The sequence below is a fragment of the Rhinopithecus bieti genome, unplaced genomic scaffold, assembly GCF_001698545.2.
Source record: "Rhinopithecus bieti isolate Rb0 unplaced genomic scaffold, ASM169854v2 scaffold_6380, whole genome shotgun sequence".
In the NCBI taxonomy this organism is placed as follows: Eukaryota; Metazoa; Chordata; class Mammalia; order Primates; family Cercopithecidae; genus Rhinopithecus; species Rhinopithecus bieti.
The window spans coordinates 3,444,931-3,466,602 of record NW_016806642.1 but is presented as its reverse complement, the minus strand read 5'-3'; the positions used below and the strand labels follow the sequence as shown (position 1 = coordinate 3,466,602).

The 21,672-nt window shown below is 35.8% G+C and overlaps 1 protein-coding gene across 1 annotated transcript in view; it reads left to right on the top strand.

Moving 5' to 3' along the window:
- PDE4B (phosphodiesterase 4B) overlaps positions 1 to 21,672 on the top strand; it is a 592,970-nt gene that overhangs the window by 128,264 nt on the left and 443,034 nt on the right. Inside the window, exons 2-4 of the mRNA XM_017877178.1 lie at positions 9,843 to 9,929; positions 12,343 to 12,455; positions 17,706 to 17,944. Of these exons, the coding sequence (XP_017732667.1) occupies positions 12,414 to 12,455; positions 17,706 to 17,944 (281 nt within the window). The 5' untranslated portion in view covers positions 9,843 to 9,929; positions 12,343 to 12,413. The remainder of the gene's footprint in view (positions 1 to 9,842; positions 9,930 to 12,342; positions 12,456 to 17,705; positions 17,945 to 21,672) is intronic.

Below are 21,672 nucleotides of genomic sequence, written 5' to 3'. Positions count from 1 at the left end.
GAAGGAAGGAAGGAAGGAAAGAAAGAAAGAAAGAAAGGAGTCAGCCAGCCTGGGCAATATGGTGAAACCCATCTCTTCAAAATACACATACACACACACACACACACACACAGAGCCAGGTGTGGGAGTGTGCACCTGTGCTCCCAGCTAATTTGAGAGGCTGATGTGGGAGGTTCGCTTGAGCCCATGAGGTCGAGGCTGCAGTGAGCTGTGTTTGTGCCTGGGCATAGAGCAAGAGCCTGTCTCAAAATAATTTTTAAAAAATTAAAATAATAAATAAGGAAATGATAGTTTTAAATATGAAGATACTTAAAGACCAATAAAAATTTATTTCTGTGTTCCTTTATGTTCTATCAAAACAATATTATGTGGTATTCTAGTATTACCACAAGAGTTTCAGTCTTCTGCTTTTGAAATTGTTTCTTTTTACATGCTTATTTTTCATATGTCCACATAGACCTGAATCCCCTGACATTTTAATAGAGCTGGGACAGACAGGCCCGAATTAGATGTTGCTTCTAGGTAGGGAATCACTAGCAGACTTCATAAACCAATTATATTTCAGTTAAGCCAGTAAATATTAGGCCATTAATTCATTTGAAGTCCTGGAAAGATTTCTCACATTTTTGTTATCGTCCTCTTATGAAGTCTGTAATGATGTAGTGTTTATATTTCTGAGAAAGGAATGCACAGAAATTTTGTGTGCTTGCTTGCTTAAAACAAGAATGAACTGTCATCCTTTGCTGTTTCAGTCTTCTTCACAAGAAACGAAAACTTAGTTACTTGATGATGAGTGTCTGGGGTTTTGAGTCCAAAAAGAAGACTTAGACCAAATTCCTGTCTGTGTCCCATATACCCCATGAAACATGTTTGAACAGCACTGTACAGGTGAACAATTTTTAAAAGTCTAGAGACATAGCACTTGTGAATGAATGTCAAGCGTCTTCTCTATTAACTGAAAAGAATTTAGTATTGGATTGAAGCCTAGTTTAGAAGAAAAAATACTTGGTGAATTCTTGTTGAAGCATAAGATAAACAGAGACAAATTATTATGCTTTTTAAGTTATGTTTTAGATATACAGTTTTATACACACAATCTACGTTTTCCAATTTAATGTAAATTTCTATGAGATTACATAAAAGAGTAGCTGTTCATGGGCTCCATATGTTCTGCCAACTGCATCTCTCTTTTTTTTTGCTTCATCATTTAAAAAATCTTCTGATTCCTTTCTTGTTCTGAAATACCACTTTTATTCCCAATTGTCCTGTTTCTTGGCCCCTACCCATCCTTGTTTGCTGCTTGTTCTCTGATAAATAATGCTTATTTGCTGCTTCCAAGTGGCAGCAGAGGTAATGGTTGATTTCATGAGCTCTGCAGGCATAGTGCCTGGGTGTGAATCCTGTCTCCCTGCCTTTTCCTAGATTAGTGAGCTTAGATGAGTCATTCACCCTTTCTGGGACTCAGAATTTTCCCCTGAAAAATGGAGATAAAAATAGTTGTGAGAATTACATGAGATGATCGATTTAGGGACTATAGAATAGTGCCTGCCATAAAGCTATTCGTACCTCTGTCAGAAGAGTAGGAATATGTATCCTGTCAATATAGCTGACATTTGCAGTTTACCAGGCATTCTGATTCTGTTTCCTGCCCCCTCCTATCTGCTGCTTTTAAATTATCACACTTTCAGGGAATCTAGCAAGAGGCCTCAAGCCTATCTAGTCTACTCATTCAAACATTTTCCAGCCAATATTTATTGCTTGGCACAAGAGATATAGTGGTTGGCGGTACTCTCTATGAGTTTCTGGGAGGCATAAACCTATTCATTCATACAAACAAATATGTAATTGTAAAAAATACTGTGAATGGAAAAATAATGTGATAATACCTTCTTACAAGAAGGGGAATTCCATAAAGGCTTTTCTGAACAAATGACATCAAAGCTGAAGGCTGAAGAATGGGTTAGCCAGGCAAAGTTGAAGACATGTTATGGTGTAGGAAAAGTTCAGAGACAAGAAAGGCATGCTGGATACACTGTAAATCCAGTCGAACTAAAGCTAAATGAGTTACAGGGGAGAGTGATGTGGCATAAGCATAAGGTGGGGAAGCAAGTGGAAGCCAAAATAGGAAGTTGAGGCTTAAAAGTCAAGCAGGGACCAGATCTGTAGGAACTTGTATGATTAATCTTCGTATTAAGGGTTTTGCATTATCCTAAAAATTACAGAAAGCATGAAGAATGCAAAGCTGGGGATTAATATAAGGAATTTTGCATTTTTAAAAGATCACACTTGAGAATAGAGGAGGACTGGAAGGACTTCTTTCTTTGTTCCTTAGTTACAGTACCTGGAAAAGGACAGTAGCCTCCTCAATGAAGCTTTCCTTAATAACATCTTGCCCATAGAGGTGGCCTTCACTCATTTTTTCATCTGATTAACCCATGATCTATTGCACTTCTCACACTGCACTGTGAACCTGACACAGGCCAAGGTGTTCAGTATTGTAGGATGAATAGGATGAATAAGCATTGATTCTCCTCTCCTAAGATGAGACAGGGGCATTTTAAGGTCAAGGACTATATATATTTTCATCTTTGTATTATCCACGGCATCTAGGAAGTCCCTACCACATGTTGGGCTCTCAATCTTTTGTTGATGTTGAGAAATCAGATGAAAAGTGGTTTTTGATGATGGATGGAAATAGGGGTTTTGGATCATGGATGCAATTTAATTTTTTGTACTCTCATTGAAAGTTGGTAATATTAATTGAGATCTAGAGTGGCTGTTACTAAATACCTCTGAGGGTAGCATTAGAAGATCTCAATTTGGGCCGGGCGCGGTGGCTCAGGCCTGTAATCCCAGCACTTTGGGAGGCCGAGGCGGGCAGATCATGATGTTAGGAGATCGACACCATCCTGGCTAACACGGTGAAACCCCATCTCTACTAAAAATACAAAAAAAAAAAAAAAAAAATTAGCCGGACGTGGTGGCGGGCACCTGTAGTCAGCTACCCAGTGGCTGAGGCAGGAGATGGCGTGAACCCGGGAGGTGAAGCTTGCAGTGAGGGAAGATCAGGCCACTGCACTCCAGCCTGGGCAACAGAGCGAGACTCCATCTCAAAAAAAAAAAAAAAAAAAAAAAAAGATAGAAATTTGAGAATGAGCAGATACCCAACAAATACTTACTAAATTAATTGAATGTGTTTCCGCCATACTTGCCTTTTACATCTGTTTGTAGATCCGTGGTTTATTTTAGGAGATGGAAAAAATTCCCTAATCCATCCTAAACCTCCTCTAATGCCATCTTCACTTTGGCACAGTGATAACTCAGAGATGAAAACTCCCAGGTGTGGAGAGAGCTTGCAATACCAGGTTATTAATAGATTTGAATACAGGGCTTTTTTGTTGTTGTTGTTATTTTCCTTTTGTTTAAGATGAAACAAAAAATGGCTGAAACGAAAGTGATTTGTGGTATTTTAAACTATAAGAGATCAAGCAGTGGCTACTTTATTTTAGACTAAGAAAAATAATTCAACTCTTTAAAACTTTCCACTTAGTATTTACTGCAGGGAAATTCACTAAGAAATTCATTAAGGCATTATTTACACAAGCAGAAACATGGGATTCGTTGTCACTTTCTCTCTGTTGTGTTTTGTTGAAAATTAGCATTCAGCTCAGCAAATTGAATACTAAGAATTCTTTCTTTTTTTTGTCACCATGTGTATTGATTTCAAATTTATGCCTGATCAGTAATTTACAAAGAACATATTTTATAGTAGAAATTGGTTTAAGTGGTTGTTCTGGACACATGGGTTTTACTCAAAGCAGCATTTAGCCTTGCTACTTTGACTTTTGATGACTGTTTAAAAGGATACCATTATCTCTGTTACTTATTGTTATCTCAGGGTAAGCTAATGGTTTAAGTTCATATTAATTCCTAGCACTTTTCAATTTTTGTCTCAAAAGTCCTTGATACTTATTACTTAATTGAAAAAACTGATTCTTCTCTCTAAGCAATGTTTATATCTAAATATTGAGCAACTTTACAAATAAAATGACTTTTCTTATTACACATACTTTTTTTCCCCTCAAATTTACTTGCTCTTTATTGTTTGCATCATACAACTTCAAAAATTTTGGGGAGGAAGCACATTTGTCTCTGTTTATCTCCGTCATATTAAAATCAGAAAGCAGCAATAACTGGGTGCAACAGTCCTGAATTTCTAAAAGTGTGATGAGAGTAGTAGATGAAAATTAAAGGGGAAAGTCTAATATTTTATGTATCAAATTCTGGATATGTTTATCTAATTGTTGAGTCTTGAGAGTTGTTTTTTATAGTTCGTGTTTATTTCCGCTAGTTTTCTGGAATTTCATTGGTTTCATAAAGTTTATGGATGATTATACTCCAATCCCTTTATTTGACAATTGAGGAAACCGAAGTCCCAGAGCTAAGTGGATAGCTATAGCTAGGTGGATGTAGGGGCTGGGAGTGGAGATAGCAGTTCAGGCTCTGCTTTGTCCAGCAAGTCTTCCTTCAGTTCATAGTACATTACATGCTAGCACAAACCAGAAAACCTTTGTTTTCTTGAACTAAACCCTAATGTTAGTTATAAAAGTCAAGATCCCATGGTTTAGTTTTGAGATTCTTAGACATTTATACTTTGTGAATTGTTAAAATTTCCAAAGAATTAGGAGACTGACATAGAATTGCCAATTTTAGTTTTCTCAGTTCAGAACATTAAGAAACAAAGCAAAATACACCATTGCCTCATTATATTATTGTCATTTCATAAAGGGACATTTTCTCATCTAAAAGGAGATGAGTAGGACATTTCCTGTTAAGCTAGAAAGGACAACTGTAACCCAAAACAGTGAACTAAAAGCCATCAAACTATCCACGTTCTGTAAGGATAGACATACACAAGTGTGGTCTGGTACCTCGCTCTGAGGCAGAGGCAGCTAGATGGGTTCTGATTCTCATCCTCATCCTGGCAACCTCTGAACTCTCATGTATATAGACTCTAGATGGGGAGAGTGCGTTATTGGCCTACTGAAAATGAAGAACCATTTCTAGGACAGAAGTACCTTCGACAAAGAACAGGTTAACTTCTGTATCCCTTAGGCTCCAGTTAGGAAAACAAAGGATTTAATACAAGCAATTTGTCCATTCTCCTGGAAGAATAAAGAGGGTCTCCTCTCTCCAAGTCTCTTCAAGTCTCCCACCAGCGATTTCCATTGTCAACACCTAAAGGTAGCCACCTAGATAGAGAATCTGTTAAATGTAGTTTGCAATGTAGTCTGTAATGTAGTTTGATTCACATAGCAGAATTTAGAATGATTGGCTTGGGGCTGCAAGACATTGGTAAATAACTGACAGTATCTTTTCTCTCCATTGATCACTTATGTAGAAGAATTTTGTGTTTTCTGAGAAGGAGAAAGAGAAGTGGAGAGATACAGCAGGGAACAGAGAAGAAATAGCAGTAAAGCAGCATATACATTTAGGTGTATCTGTACATTTAGTATACATACATTTAGTGTATATATTTAGTGTGACCAGGATGCTTGAGCTTATTCTAGATCAAGTGGACATTGCAGCTTGAGTCATCATGTCATTATTCCAATCAAGAGAGTAGACTATCAGGCAAGGGGACCTCACCAACAAGAGTTTCAATATGTGCCAATGAGGGTGGAACTGAGGAGACTAGAAAAGTTACTTCTCTCCAGTGTGAAAGCTCCTACTGCCCCGTTAGAGGAAGGGCCTCATCTCAACACCTGCCTTAGAGAAGGCATCAAAGTGAGTCTGATTTTACCAGAGAAGCAGAGACGCTCAAAAAAGGACTGCAATTAAATGCCTAGTTAAGAAAACTTTTCCCTCTTGTCTTTAATTCTTCTATTCTGCCGCAATATGGAAAGAGCTAGAACCTGAAGATAAAAGTAGGGAGGAAGAATAAAAGAGTAGTACATTCCCTCTTCCCACTCCAAGTCCCAGACACTGACCACTGAATTAAAACAGTTACAAGATGGGAGTTACGGAATCAATCTGAACTGTTGTTAAGGAGGACAGAATAGATTTGATATTACATATGGAAAACAGTTATTGGAGAAAATGAAGACTAGTTCATATCTGTGCCCTACTGAGTTCAGAATGTTCAAATAAATCAGTTACATAAGAAATAGAATGAAAGCTTTTGAACATCATCTCCAAAATAAAAGATATTTTTTAAATTGGAAAAAAGTAGTATTTTTTAAACTCAAAATATTACTTTTGTTTTCTCATTTCTGCATGGTTTTGTCTAGCATGTGTCCATGATATAGAATTTTAAAATAATTATCACTATTCATTGAAATTCCTTTTAGCCAAGTATCACTAGTACTGATAACTCTAACCCGTGAAAGGTGAAATTCACACTATTAACACAGAAGTCAGGGTCCTTTTNAAACCTTTGTTTTCTTGAACTAAACCCTAATGTTAGTTATAAAAGTCAAGATCCCATGGTTTAGTTTTGAGATTCTTAGACATTTATACTTTGTGAATTGTTAAAATTTCCAAAGAATTAGGAGACTGACATAGAATTGCCAATTTTTAGTTTTCTCAGTTCAGAACATTAAGAAACAAAGCAAAAATACACCATTGCCTCATTATATTATTGTCATTTCATAAAGGGACATTTTCTCATCTAAAAGGAGATGAGTAGGACATTTCCTGTTAAGCTAGAAAGGACAACTGTAACCCAAAACAGTGAACTAAAAGCCATCAAACTATCCACGTTCTGTAAGGATAGACATACACAAGTGTGGTCTGGTACCTCGCTCTGAGGCAGAGGCAGCTAGATGGGTTCTGATTCTCATCCTCATCCTGGCAACCTCTGAACTCTCATGTATATAGACTCTAGATGGGGAGAGTGCGTTATTGGCCTACTGAAAATGAAGAACCATTTCTAGGACAGAAGTACCTTCGACAAAGAACAGGTTAACTTCTGTATCCCTTAGGCTCCAGTTAGGAAAACAAAGGATTTAATACAAGCAATTTGTCCATTCTCCTGGAAGAATAAAGAGGGTCTCCTCTCTCCAAGTCTCTTCAAGTCTCCCACCAGCGATTTCCATTGTCAACACCTAAAGGTAGCCACCTAGATAGAGAATCTGTTAAATGTAGTTTGCAATGTAGTCTGTAATGTAGTTTGATTCACATAGCAGAATTTAGAATGATTGGCTTGGGGCTGCAAGACATTGGTAAATAACTGACAGTATCTTTTCTCTCCATTGATCACTTATGTAGAAGAATTTTGTGTTTTTCTGAGAAGGAGAAAGAGAAGTGGAGAGATACAGCAGGGAACAGAGAAGAAATAGCAGTAAAGCAGCATATACATTTAGGTGTATCTGTACATTTAGTATACATACATTTAGTGTATATATTTAGTGTGACCAGGATGCTTGAGCTTATTCTAGATCAAGTGGACATTGCAGCTTGAGTCATCATGTCATTATTCCAATCAAGAGAGTAGACTATCAGGCAAGGGGACCTCACCAACAAGAGTTTCAATATGTGCCAATGAGGGTGGAACTGAGGAGACTAGAAAAGTTACTTCTCTCCAGTGTGAAAGCTCCTACTGCCCCGTTAGAGGAAGGGCCTCATCTCAACACCTGCCTTAGAGAAGGCATCAAAGTGAGTCTGATTTTACCAGAGAAGCAGAGACGCTCAAAAAAGGACTGCAATTAAATGCCTAGTTAAGAAAACTTTTCCCTCTTGTCTTTAATTCTTCTATTCTGCCGCAATATGGAAAGAGCTAGAACCTGAAGATAAAAGTAGGGAGGAAGAATAAAAGAGTAGTACATTCCCTCTTCCCACTCCAAGTCCCAGACACTGACCACTGAATTAAAACAGTTACAAGATGGGAGTTATGGAATCAATCTGAACTGTTGTTAAGGAGGACAGAATAGATTTGATATTACATATGGAAAACAGTTATTGGAGAAAAATGAAGACTAGTTCATATCTGTGCCCTACTGAGTTCAGAATGTTCAAATAAATCAGTTACATAAGAAATAGAATGAAAGCTTTTTGAACATCATCTCCAAAATAAAAGATATTTTTTAAATTGGAAAAAAGTAGTATTTTTTAAACTCAAAATATTACTTTTGTTTTTCTCATTTCTGCATGGTTTTGTCTAGCATGTGTCCATGATATAGAATTTTAAAATAATTATCACTATTCATTGAAATTCCTTTTAGCCAAGTATCACTAGTACTGATAACTCTAACCCGTGAAAGGTGAAATTCACACTATTAACACAGAAGTCAGGGTCCTTTTCCTCATTTTAACCTTTAAACATCTGTTAAGAAAGGGGAAAAAGGAAAAGGTACAATTATATAAAGAATATTCTAGTCTGAATAAAACAGAACATTATAAAGGACTAATACAAATTTAAAAGCATCTTTTAAATGGTTAAATATAAAACCACCAGGAAAACTATTAAACATATATCAGAAATGGAATCTGCCATCCATCACATTTATCACCTTAGAAATTTTTAGAAATACTTTGTTTTAATGAAGCATATGGTGTTTTGTTTATTCAGAAGCAAATTTTATAAGGGACAATAATCTCAGATTAAGAGAACCTGATCTGTCCTCTCACTTACAGCATTTGCCTTAAATATGAGGTATTTAAAAACTTTAGTATCTTTTAATATCACTTATTTTTGTCCTTACACTAGCAGGGAGCATGGCTCCAGGAAACTGATCAACTTAACTTGTATTACCAACATCAGAAAAAAAAGATATAAAAACCATTTCACTTAGTTTCACCTTGAAAAGATGTAAATAAGACCCAATCAGCTGTACAGTGATAGGTTAATAGTCTTGGTTTTAGAACAAGAATGCTCTGGTCTTAACCAGCAGAGTGTATGCCTTTGGGCAGGTTTTATTACTGTTCCCAAGACATGATTCCCTCACTTGTCTTGATAATTGTGCCTAGCACATTTGGTTGGTTGCTTTTATGATATCATTGAAATCATGTATGTAGAGTACTTAAAAATGACTCAAGGTAAATCCTCCATCTCTGTTAGCCTAAACAAAAGGCAGCAGAGGTTCCTGAAAAGAATCTCCATTGTCATCTGTGAGTGAGGACACAAAACTATTTCTGACTTACAAAAACAAATTGAGATAATGCTTGCTGACCTTTTCTCAAAGTATCAAAACCAATCTAGATCTCCAAGTAGGTTCTACTCATTTATTCTTTGAATACTTATTTATTGAGACTTGCTTGTGTCAGTCACTGTGCTAGGAACTGAGGGGAGATATTTAACAATTCTGACTATTGTCAAGTTTTGGAAGCAGGTCTGTATTAGTCAGGATCCTAGTAGGAAACAGATTGTTCTCTTAAAGAGGATGAAAGAAAGTTTAATGGAAGTACTATTTACAAAGGGTATAGGCAGGGTTGAGGATAACCAAAAAGGGCTATGAAGTACTAGGAGGCTAGCAACAGTGGGAAGCTGCTTCCAGTTCCACAGCTAAATAGGAAGTCCTGCAGGATCTGTGACCTCAAGTAGAACATTTTAGCCATGGCTACACTATGGCCAGCAGAGAGGGACCCCTCTTTCCTCCTGCCCTCTGATCGTTTGCAACTGCCTCCATTGACTGAACATACCTAGGAGCCAGAGGGCTAGACAGCACCTGAGGGCCAGCCTCCCAGGGCACAGACCAGAATGGAGAAGGGCCAAGAGTGGGTCTGAAGGGGCAGATGAGGAATATCCCAGAAAATAATCAATCTATATTTCTTGCTTTTTTTGGTCTTATGTAACATATGTTGGCTTTTCTCCCTAAATATAAAATAATGTATTTTTATTGTAGAACAGTTGGAAAACTGCCTTGTGACTTGTGATCCTGCTTTTTCCGAGCCAGGACATGTGTCCGGTTGAAGACACATGAATTTATACAGTAAGTTATACTCAAAGAATCATAAAACAAATTTATTTCCATGGCTAAGACCTTACAAAAATACTCTTGCTTGTCAAAAGATCTACTGATGTTACCCTGGACCATTTTGTCTCTCTGCCTGTTGTAAGCTTCCTCATGATGGCATCTTTCTACATGTGTTGCACTCTTGGCATACCTTTTTATATTTTTTAATATTGTTCTACATTATCTCCACTAAAGAAATTCAACTCGGCCGGGCGCGGTGGCTCAAGCCTGTAATCCCAGCACTTTGGGAGGCCGAGATGGGCGGATCATGAGGTCAGGAGATCGAGACCATCCTGGCTAACACTGTGAAACCCCGTCTCTACTAAAAAATACAAAAAACTAGCCGGGCGAGGTGGCGGGCGCCTGTAGTCCCAGCTACTCGGGAGGCTGAGGCAGGAGAATGGCGTAAACCCGGGAGGCGGAGCTTGCAGTGAGCTGAGANAAAAAAAAAAAAAAAAAAAAAAGAAATTCAACTCACTTAGGAAACCTTCTATAACCCTTATTCCATTATTCTATTATTATCATTATTACATTATCATCATTTCACATAGCACCTTTAATATTTTTTATATGCTCACAACTTTACAGTTATAATCATTGAGTATGCATAGTTTTATATCCTGCTTTTAAAACACATTTAAATCTTGCTTTTCTTAAATTTAGGAGTTCGAACTTTTTTTTTCAGGTTTAACCCTACCTATAGAGGCCCTCGATACTGACTATAACCCTGATAAAATATCTCTTGTTACTTGTCTACTTTCGCTGGGTTTCAAGCAGCCTTTGAGTAAAAGCCTTAGAATTCTGCCTACTGCTGTTTGGTCAGCATTAGAGGGGCATCGTAGTTCTAATCATCCTTTCGTGTATGCCGAGGAAATTCTTTTCATTGGCATATTGAATCAAATACCTGAAAAGCCCGTGGGGTTCTCTCCTAGAGCACTTATAAAGGCAAAGTTTCTCCCTTCCCCCATTTTCTTATCTACTTTGTCAGTTTCACTGCCAACTCCTGCATAATGTAGTCAAATTATGTGTTAGAAATTCAACCCTGGTTTCCTGGGTGATGGTACAATGCCACTACTTAGTATTCCTAGTCACACAGCTACAATTTCATCATGCTCTTAATCTATATATATCTTCATGCTAGAGAAGCAGACTTTTAAAATAAAGCATGCATTAAGGGTTAAATGGACACAGTGAAAAAATATAGGAGTCCTTGAGCTCAGCAACAATACAGGATATTTTTGGTACTAAGACCTTGTGAAACCATCATATGGACTAATACTTCTTGGATTTTGTATTTTTTATATTACATCTTTTTTTCAGTTAAATTCTGCAAACACAATTTTTTGTGTTGTTTTGTAGTCTATTGTATGACAACTTTATATTTTAAAAATTTTATTTTAGATTTAATAGTACATGTGCAGGTTTGTTACATGGATATATTGAGTAATGCTGAGGTTTGGGCTTCCAGTGAACCCATCACCCAAATAGTGAACACAGTGCCCAATAGATACGATTTCACCTTTTACCCCCCTCCCACCCTCTTCCCTTTGAGTCTTCATAAACCAGTGACTGCTTTGCCTTTGGTTTCCACGATAAGAGTGCACCCTTAAATTCTGGTAGTGTTATTGAGGTTCTTTGTTTCTACAGTGACTTCCAATGATCTACACAAAGCAAATGTCATGAACTACAGCATCTCTATCTCAAAATAGCTAGATATCTGTGACTTAAACCAGGAAATTCAAGCTCTAACTACAGGTTGCTAGAATTTTCTATGATAAATAATTGCCTACTAGTTTATGCACTAGACATATGAGAAATTTAAACTGGTGGTAAAAATGATGATTAAGGTTTTTTTCTTTCATGTATATATATTTTGTATTGGTTTACTTTTCTTTACTTTTTTTGATAGTATAAAGCAGTCATATTCTTTAAGTTCTGAACTTGTCATGTTTTAGCTATGTTACCTTGGCCAAATAATTGTTCTCTCTGTTCCTTTATTAGAAAAAATGATGAAAATAATCCAACAAACTGTTGCAAGCATCAAATAAAATATTTTATGGGAATATGCTTTGTAAACTATAAAGCATTTGTGTAAAATGCATGTTATTTTTATATTCTTCACGATCATTATTTGGGAGCCTAATTGTTACTCATTATTCTTACTATCTTTTCCCAAATAGCTTTGTACCAATTTCTTGGATTTTTGTATTAATATTTTGTGAAGCTCTTTTCTAAGCATATCAAATTTAATTGGCTTGGTAAATTATGATGTTTGCTTTTACATGTACATGTTACACATTTCGAATGTTACTTTAGAGAGTATGCCACATATTTTTCTTTAAGGATACAGAGCTGTTGTTTTGTGTGTTTTTTTTTTTTTCTCCTGTAGGTATTAAAAAGTGTCAGCAAAGCTGCATTGAATAACAGACATCCTAAGAGGTGATATTTTCCACCTCTATAATGAAGAAAAGCAGGAGTGTGATGACAGTGACGGCTGATGATGTAAGTTCCAAAAGGTCCCAATCACGTTTGGTCTGTTCAATAAAGAAGTCACTGGATAATTCTATTCAAAGGGCAGCTGGGAGTGTTCAACACACCACTCTGTGACTAGGTGTTTCTCTGACATGGGCATAGCCAGCACCTGGACCTGGCATTCTGTGAGTTGGACAGCAGGAACAATACCCTCTTTGCATCTTGGAAATGGGCTGAGTTTCACTTTTATGGTTTTCAATCACAGAACCACCAATCTCTAGTCTACGCCCATATCCTCACTCTCAGATAATTCCTCTTTCCACACTGCTTGCATGATCAGTTCTCTGATAACTTTCTTCCACACTTTTACCCATGTACAGCTAACCCTTGAAAGTCACTTCCTGTGGTGGGGTTTTTGACAACTACTCCTAAGAAACTTGTGATATACGTAGCCCCTAGGCCTTTGCTATTCAAGTGTGGTCCTTGGACCAGCACCATTAGCATTACCTGGGTGTTTATTGAGAATGCAGAATCTCAGGCCACACCTCAGACCTACAAATCAGACTGTATTTTAACAGGATAGCAGAGTAAATAGGCATGTACTTTGTTTGAAGAGCCCCAATCTAAATCATCTGAAGAAATCTGTAAACTATCTTCTATAGCTTTGGATCTTGGTCCTTAATTATCTCTTTGCTTTCAACTGACCAGTCCTTCATTAGTGTGTCTTTAATTGTCTCATCTTTACCCAATTACTGTTTGTAATTGAGCTAAAAATTATGTGCTGCTGATCAGATATGTGAAAGGAAAGAAAGGAGGGAAGAAGAAAAGCAATTTTCCTTGTTTTCTGTAATAACCCATCTTGTTAAGCTCCTATTTCACAGATGCTCACCCGGTGGGCCCTGTGATCCCTTTGCCTCATACCGCAGCAAAGCCTTTGGCAGGTATGTTAGAACTAATTCTCAGCTTTCTTCTATGTTCCCTGTAGGACCCACAGTGCAGAGGGAGAGTTAGGTGTACTATTTAGGTTCTTGCTTCCAAAACACACTCCTTTTCCATTGCCATTTCTATTTTTTTTTTTGCATGTCAAAGAACCTAGTTAATGTGTTCTGTTCTGTCACTTGTGGCAGCATTTACTTCTTTTTTTTTTCCTCCCTTCCTAGCTCCTGGACTAGAAGGGCGTTTCCTTTAAGTTACAGTCTAAGTTCTCAGTACCAACGTTGCTCGGGATATCTAAAAGAAAACTTCTGGGATTAGAAAACTTTTTTTCTTAAAAAAAAAAAAAAAAAGCCTTGGGATTGTCCCTTAATACTATTTGTATACTGTGTGCACCACTATTTTGTTTTTTGGAAGAATAAAACTGATCAATGCATTCCATCTATAAAAGACGGACAAACCATTAATTCTTTCTCATTGCATCCTTGAATAATAATCCTGATCCTCCCTGAGGGAATGGTGGGCATAGTCAAAACAAGAGGAAGGTTGCCTGCAGGAAACATGCAATGGATATGAACATTAACCCCACCATATTGGATAAATATTACCTAGATTTGCTCTGTCCACTATGGTAGCCACTAGCCACATGTGACTATTAAGTACTAGTCTGAATGGAAATGTGCTGTAAACATGAAATAGATCTTGGATTTTGAATATACAGTGCAATACGCAGCATTTCATTAATAATTTTTGATAATATCACATGTTGCAATGTCATATTTTGCATATACAAGGCTAAGTAAAATATGTTTTGAAAATAAATTTCACCTGTTTCTTTTTATTTTTTAAATGTAGCTACCAGAAAACTTAACATTACACCTTTGACTCTCATTTGCATTTCTAAGCACAGAAATTATATATGCAAATATATTGGGAGATTGTTTCAAAGAAGGCAAAATAGTCAGTAAGAGTGATAATAATTACCTCCAAAAAACTACTCTTGTAACTGATGGTGACTGCCAACAATAAAATCATAGTTTTGAAGAAAAAATTGCTTTCATTACTGTCTCATGGAGTATCATGACATTTAGCTTTGATTGGGACTCTGCCATTCACTGCTTTCCATAATTTCCATTTCTGATTTCATAAGGCTTAAAAAATTCTGTCCTGTGGTCCAAATTGAATGTGTACCAAAGCACAGTAGGAGACCTTAAAAATACCTTATTCCATTTTCTCACTGAGTTTAACCAGAAGAATTCAAAAGTAGAGAATGCTTCAAAATGACTGAAATAGAAAAAACAAAAGACAAATAATAACAGCAACAAAACCTTGACTACTTAAGCACCAGCATTTCTCATCTGTACATTTCAATGGTCCCAAATTGGTTGGTTTCAATATGGGGCTATCACAAAGAGCTCAGTCCTTTGGTGTCCCCTCCCCCTCCTCTCAGCAAACTTCTACTTAGGTGCAGGATTTTACACTACCTTTTCCTTTGTGACAACCTTTTCAAATTTTATTGGCAAGAATATTGACTTTTAAACAAACAATTATTCAGAAACAGAAGGATAAGCCAAAACTAGATTTTTCCTTAGGGATTATTCATATTATCAGGTGAATTTTGGAAACCATGATGCATTTTAAAAGTTGTGATTTCCAGAGGTAACATTCAAATTAATGTTCCTTTCCACAAAATCTTTGAAAATTTAGGAAAAGAAGTTCAAGATCACAAATCAGTAATTGAGAACTGACTAAATTAGATTTTACTATGAGGTTTTTAGTAATTTTAGGGTAGTGGTGTATAAATTATTGGTATGAATTACAGAGTACAAAGTAATTATGAATAAATCTGCATGAGTTAATTAGTGTTTGTAAAACACTGTTAAGTTTTCATCTTGAATTTAATTTCTGACAAGCTATTCCATTATGCTCTTACTTTGTGGCAATGCATTTAATGTTAACTGAGGTCTTCTGGAACAAATCTTTTTAACTTAAAGAATGATTTTAAATTTGAAAATTCGAGCTTGTTCGCAAATTAGCGTGGGAGATATTTTGTGATAGGTGTGACTTTTTTGTTTTTCAAATAACAAGTACCAAATAGTACCCATTTAGGTCACTTACTACAATTAAACCTCGCTGGTAATAGTTCTTTTTTCTAAAGGAGAAAAATATCTGATAATCACATTAGGAGGCTAGGGTGGTTGGTGGTTTAGCTACATGATAGATATCCTTATTTCTGTTCTTTGGCATGGTGTTTCTTACATAAGAGATAAAGTATATATTCAAGACTTTGCTTTCCATATAACCAGTGCTTTCTTTACATGCATATTTGGAACTAGACTGATTTACAGTTATGATTTCGTTTAGTTTGTTCTTAATCTCTTCAGAAAGGTTTTATATATTTTTGTCTCCTAAAGTAGTTTGTCTTTCAAAAAATAAACATATATATTAGTTTTTCCCTTTAGCTTCTTTACACACATAGACACACACACACACATACACACACACACACACACACACACACACACACACCATACAGTAAGTGCCAGACCTACAATGGATTTAATATAATAACTAGTTGCTAAACAGTGAAATACTGATACATTCCAGAATGTTTCAAACTCTGGAAAATTTTAAATTGTTTTGTCTTCTTCCTGATACTGAACTGTGGTTCTACTGAATTTCAATTAAATAGTATTTTAAAATTATAAGTCAAGCAAAGAAAATATAATGGTATCCCATTTTCTGGTATGGAGGGTAGGGCTCCTGAAAATTGTCAAGCCTGTTTTTGCCCAGATTTCTATCATCAAAATATAGTCTTGCATGCCTCGGATAAGTATAAATCACTAGATTATATGTTCTATGAGAAAAGATACCATTCCTCTTTTTGCTATTGTATCCTTCTTAAACAGCACAGTGCAAAATAATAATAGATGTGTGTCAAATGTGTGTTGAATTAATACAGCTAGATCCTCAAACTTGAGTTAATTATCCTTGTATGAATTAGGATAGGGGCCATGGAGTAGAGGAGCGGAGGGTAAAGAACTTTGTTTAAACTTTAGGAGGTCTAGTCTCAGGTTCTCCTAACTCGAGTCTGAAGGGCTAGTAGGAAATACCTGTCTCTAGGGTCACAGAGTAATTTTTAGGTGAGAGACTAGCCCGATACTAGGACTTCCGTTATTCTCTGCTGGCCAAGTGTGGACAGTGAAAATTCTAACTTTTAAACCTTAAGTTGGTATCAGTGGCCATTGCAGGGCTATAACATTTTCTGTCTTTCAGCTGTTTTGAATGGTACACCAGGCAGAGGCTCATTAGGGCCTCCCGCTCCCAACAATCTCAGGACCCATTGTCACCAAAAGATATGGGAAGAATAAATAACTTGTATCATTGAGTATAGCACAATGTCTTTGTCTTCTCACAAAGTATATGATTAATGTCAGTATTAGGGCATGTACTTGAACATGGCAGTTCAAGACTGGATAAAGTATACTTCTTTTTCTGAATTCTTACACAATTTGACCAAATATATATATCTCCACTTGTAAGAAGACCTTTCATAAGAACATAACAGTCATCTCTAATTATCAACATTCCACTGTTCTAAGACAGAAAATATTTTTACCTTAAAACACTGAATGGCTGGGCTCAGTGGCTCATGCCTATAATCCCAGCACTTTGGGAGGCTGGGACAGGCAGATCACCTGAGGTCAGGAGTTTGCGACCAGCCTGGTCAACATGGTGAAACCCCATCTCTACTAAAAATACAATAATTAGTTGGGCGTTGTGGCGCGTGCCTGTAGTCCTATCTACGTGCGAGGCTGAGGCAGGAGAATCACTTAACCCCAGGAGGAAGAGGTTGTAATGAGCTGAGATCACTCCAGCCTAGGTGACAGAGCAAGACTCCTTCTCAAAAAGAAAAATAAATACATAAAATACTGAACAAGAAACTTCATATTTTCTCATAGTTTGTTCCCATAGTTGAAGAATGATAACATTGATTTCCAAAATATATTTTAAATTTTAGCTAATATCATTTTAGCAAATTATGAAAAAAATTAAAATAGAAAGGAAAGAAGGAGGCCTCCCATCCACATACTACAACTAGTAAACATTATCTATATGCCTAAAAATCTCGAGGAATATGCACGGATAAGTTTATTCCAAAAGCTGAGAATCAGCCTCTTCTATTGTTTTCTCTTAAGCTTTCGACATCAATGTTAGATTCTGATTGTGAGATAATCAGGACATAATAAGTGACAGCTTGATCATTTAGTTTCTTGTTTCACTCCATTTAACATTTGAATTTCATTTTCTTTCTCTTCTTTTTTTCTTTCCCTGTGGTTCCTCCAGAATGTTAAAGATTATTTTGAATGTAGCTTGAGTAAATCCTACAGTTCTTCCAGTAACACACTTGGGATCGACCTCTGGAGAGGGAGAAGGTGTTGCTCAGGAAACTTACAGTTACCACCACTGTCTCAAAGACAGAGTGAAAGGGCGAGGACTCCTGAGGGAGATGGTATTTCCAGGCCGACCACACTACCTTTGACAACGCTTCCAAGCATTGCTATTACAACTGTAAGCCAGGAGTGGTGAGTAGCCTCAAAATCAAATGTCAGTTCTAAATTTTTATTTTCCAATTTCTCCAAACATGATTTCATAGTATTAAAATGTGACTTTTCTGTGAAATAACTAAGATGATTGACATTTTGAGAATTTGTTTCCCTTTAGAATCAAACATAAGGTCTTGTAAACAGTGGAAATATTTTCTAGTTCTTCAGAGTGGAAGGAACATGCTTCATTTAAAGCTACTGTGGAAGGAATGAGATACATTTACACTAATGTAAAGGGATAGCAAAATTACTGCTTATGATCTAACTTTTTAAAAAAGAGCTATACAGTGTGCATCAGTATTTTTTGACTTGGAAAAACAAATTACGTGAGTTACTATATGTATATGATATTCTTATTGCTGAACTGTACACTTATCCCTAGCTTGTCTTTATTATCATCCCATTTTATTAATCTCAGTTTGTGATTATCTATAAAATAAACACTTCTTTGTAAATTGAAAGAGTAGTGAAAATTGTGCTGTGATAGATGCTAGGACTGTTTTGCAGAGTCTGTATTTATGAAAGAGGCTGTTTTAAACTAGTGTTGAAAAGTTAATCATCTAATCTTACAATTGTGGTTATCGTGCCATGACTGCTTCAGATATGTGCTTTATTATGTATTTAATAATTAGTACATTCTCACTTTTCTTTTCTGTTTTCCTACATCATTTTAAAATACTTTTCAAGAATGATTGGCTTACATATCATGGAGATTTATCATGAAAATGAAAAATATTTTCTCTGTTTGATATGATTTTAAATTAATAATGTGTTGCTTTTAAAATAGCTTTTTGTTTAAATAATTTATCAAGCTGAAAGACTAAACATTAAATTATTGTACAACATTATTCTAGTAAATCATTAAAATCTATGATTTTATGGTGTACCATGTACCTCTGCCACATGCTGAGCTCTCCAGGGCTGATGACTAGCCCAGTTTGTGCTCTTTGAATAATGATATACAGCATCTTGACATCCTTTAGTTAATGTTTACCTGACACATTGAGAATTAGATCACTGAAACTCCAGGTATCATAGTTAATAGCATCAAATATTTAATCAGACAATCCGTGTGATAGAGAATCATGCTAAAACATTGTAAAGAAAATGGGTTAAAAATTTGAGAAGCACTGTCTTATATCTTCTGTTCAGCTGAATTAACATTATATAAGAGTCATAGCCAATCATGGAGAACTGAAAGGGGTAGGGCTCCCCTATAGGGTACTCAATCACATGGCTTATGTGATTAGTCTTGATTGTGCGTCTGTATAATTACGGATTTGGAGTCTTAAAGATTTGGCAGTGATACAATTCTACCAGTTGTTAAAGTATTGAAATGTTTTCATACCAGTTGGTAAATATATGCTTTCTTGAGCTCTCTGATTGCCCCTACTACTATCCCAGACTATTCTCCAGAAGTCTCCAGAATTTCTCACAATCTAAAAGCAAAGAGGTGAAGACTGGCACAGAGGAGTCTGGTTTTGGTGGGTGCTGGTGCTATATCTGTTGTTAGATAATTTTTAAAAACACCTTGGATAAAATGTACAGTGCCTTGTAAAGTTTGAGTTCATTTAATTCAAAGACATTTTGGAAGTTGTAGAATTGTTCCTTCCTTAAAAATATCAAATCTAGACCCTGCCATTTGGGGCATGTTTGTTTATCTTTCCTAGTTGAATGTTTCTATTTTTAAAGGAGGGCAATAATATTTGTCTCATAGACTATTGTGAGGAGCAAATGAGGTAATCTATCTAAGGTATTTTGCTTAGTAAAATGCATTTGGTAGGTAATCAGCAAATGTTGACTTTTGTCCTCTTGATCATTATCCAATAAAGATTTTTTGGAAATTAGAAACCATGTCTCAAGTATCAGTAGCCTCATTCTGGGTGTCAGTATTTTAGGGTGAAATGGAAAATTTAGCCATTATTCATGTTCAATAGTCAGTGAACACCACATATTAGTAATTCATTTATAACGTGCCTGTTTTATTTCAATTAACTGGCTACTTTTTAAAGTATGAGAGTATAAAGTATGCAGTTATCAACTCTAAATTTATTTTTAAATATAAGTAACTAAAAGCGTTTCTGAACATCTCTTGAAAATCCAGCTTCCACTGGAATACTGATAGTTGAAGACTGGTGGAATTATTGATGAAGGAATCTGATTAAAAAATGATTTGACTAGAAGTGAGGAAACTGGGTTCAAATTATCGTCATTGCCATCAACTTGATGAAAGTTCATAGAGATAAGGAGTACTGCCTGCGACTGTGTGAGAGAAAGAATTGTGCTTACCACTTAGAGTACCAAGAATATCGAATCAATTTCCATGCCAAGACCAGCAATGAGCAAATGTTTTCTGTAAAGGACCAGATAGTAAATATTTTAAGTTTTATGAGCTTTGCAGTCTCTGTCACAACTACTCATCCTTGCTGTTATATTGTGAAAGGAGCCGTAGCCAATGTGTAAACAAGTAAGTGTTGCTGTGTTCCAATAAAACTTTGTTTACAAAAACAGGCAGCAGGCTGGATTTGGCCTGCCAGAGTTTGCTGATCCCTTTCTAGACTACTAAACATCTCTAAGACATGATTCTAGGATTTGATAATTGCTTTTACAGTTATCAAGGACAAAAACTGACTTTGAGGTCCTGGCTGATGTGCTAAATAAGTCATAAATATGGGACTATGTGTTCTAGATCAAGCTATCAAAGACAGTGAAATAATTTGATTCAGTTCTAGTGAAAAGTATTGCCCAATTTTATATAAAGTTTTATATGAAAACATTAACATGATTTTAGGATATGTTTATTTGGAGAAAACTGGCCATCATTACAGAAAAAAGGCCTGAAATATGAGAATAGTGGTTTTATTTATCATGGAGCAAGAAAGAGTTAGAAAGGACGTTATGCACATGTACCCTAGAACTTAAAGTATAATAAAAAAATGAAAAAAAAGAAATTAATTTATTTCATCTAAATTACCATGTTTGTGGGCAGAGAGTTGCCTGTAATATATCTTTATTATCCTTTTAATGTCTAAGGTATCAGTAGTGATGGTCCCTGTTTTAATTCTGACATTATTAAAATGTGTCTTCTCTCTTTTTTCTCTTAGTGAAACTGGTTAGAGTTTTGTTAAATTTATCTTCATAGAACAAGATTTTGGTATCATACATACAGTTGGACCTTGTTTTTTATCCACTCTGATAGTTTGTGTCTTTTAGTTGGTGTATTTAGTTATGTTTAAAGTGATTTTGATATAGTGGGATTATATCTACCGCATATTTGTTGCTGTTTTCTACTCATTGCCCTTGTTCTTTTTTCTGTTTCTGTCATCAATTCTTGTTATGCCTCCTGTGGTTTTAAATGAGCATTTTATATAATTTAATTTCCTCTTCTTAACACATTATATTTCAATACTTACTTTAGGAATTTCCCTATAGTTTGCAGTTTGTATTTGTAATTAATTCAAGTTCACTTTCTAATAAGACTTCATGAGTACTGCATCTACCTGTAACAAAGTATCCCTAATTCCTCCCTCCAGTTACTTATATCATTACTACCATTCATTTCACCTATCCATAAGGTACAATTACCAAATATATTGTTGTCATTATTATTTTGAACAAACTACTGTCAGAATAATTAAAAAAAGAAAAATAAAAGTTTTATGTTGCCATCAATTACTCCTTCTCTAACGTTGTTCTTTTCCTTATGT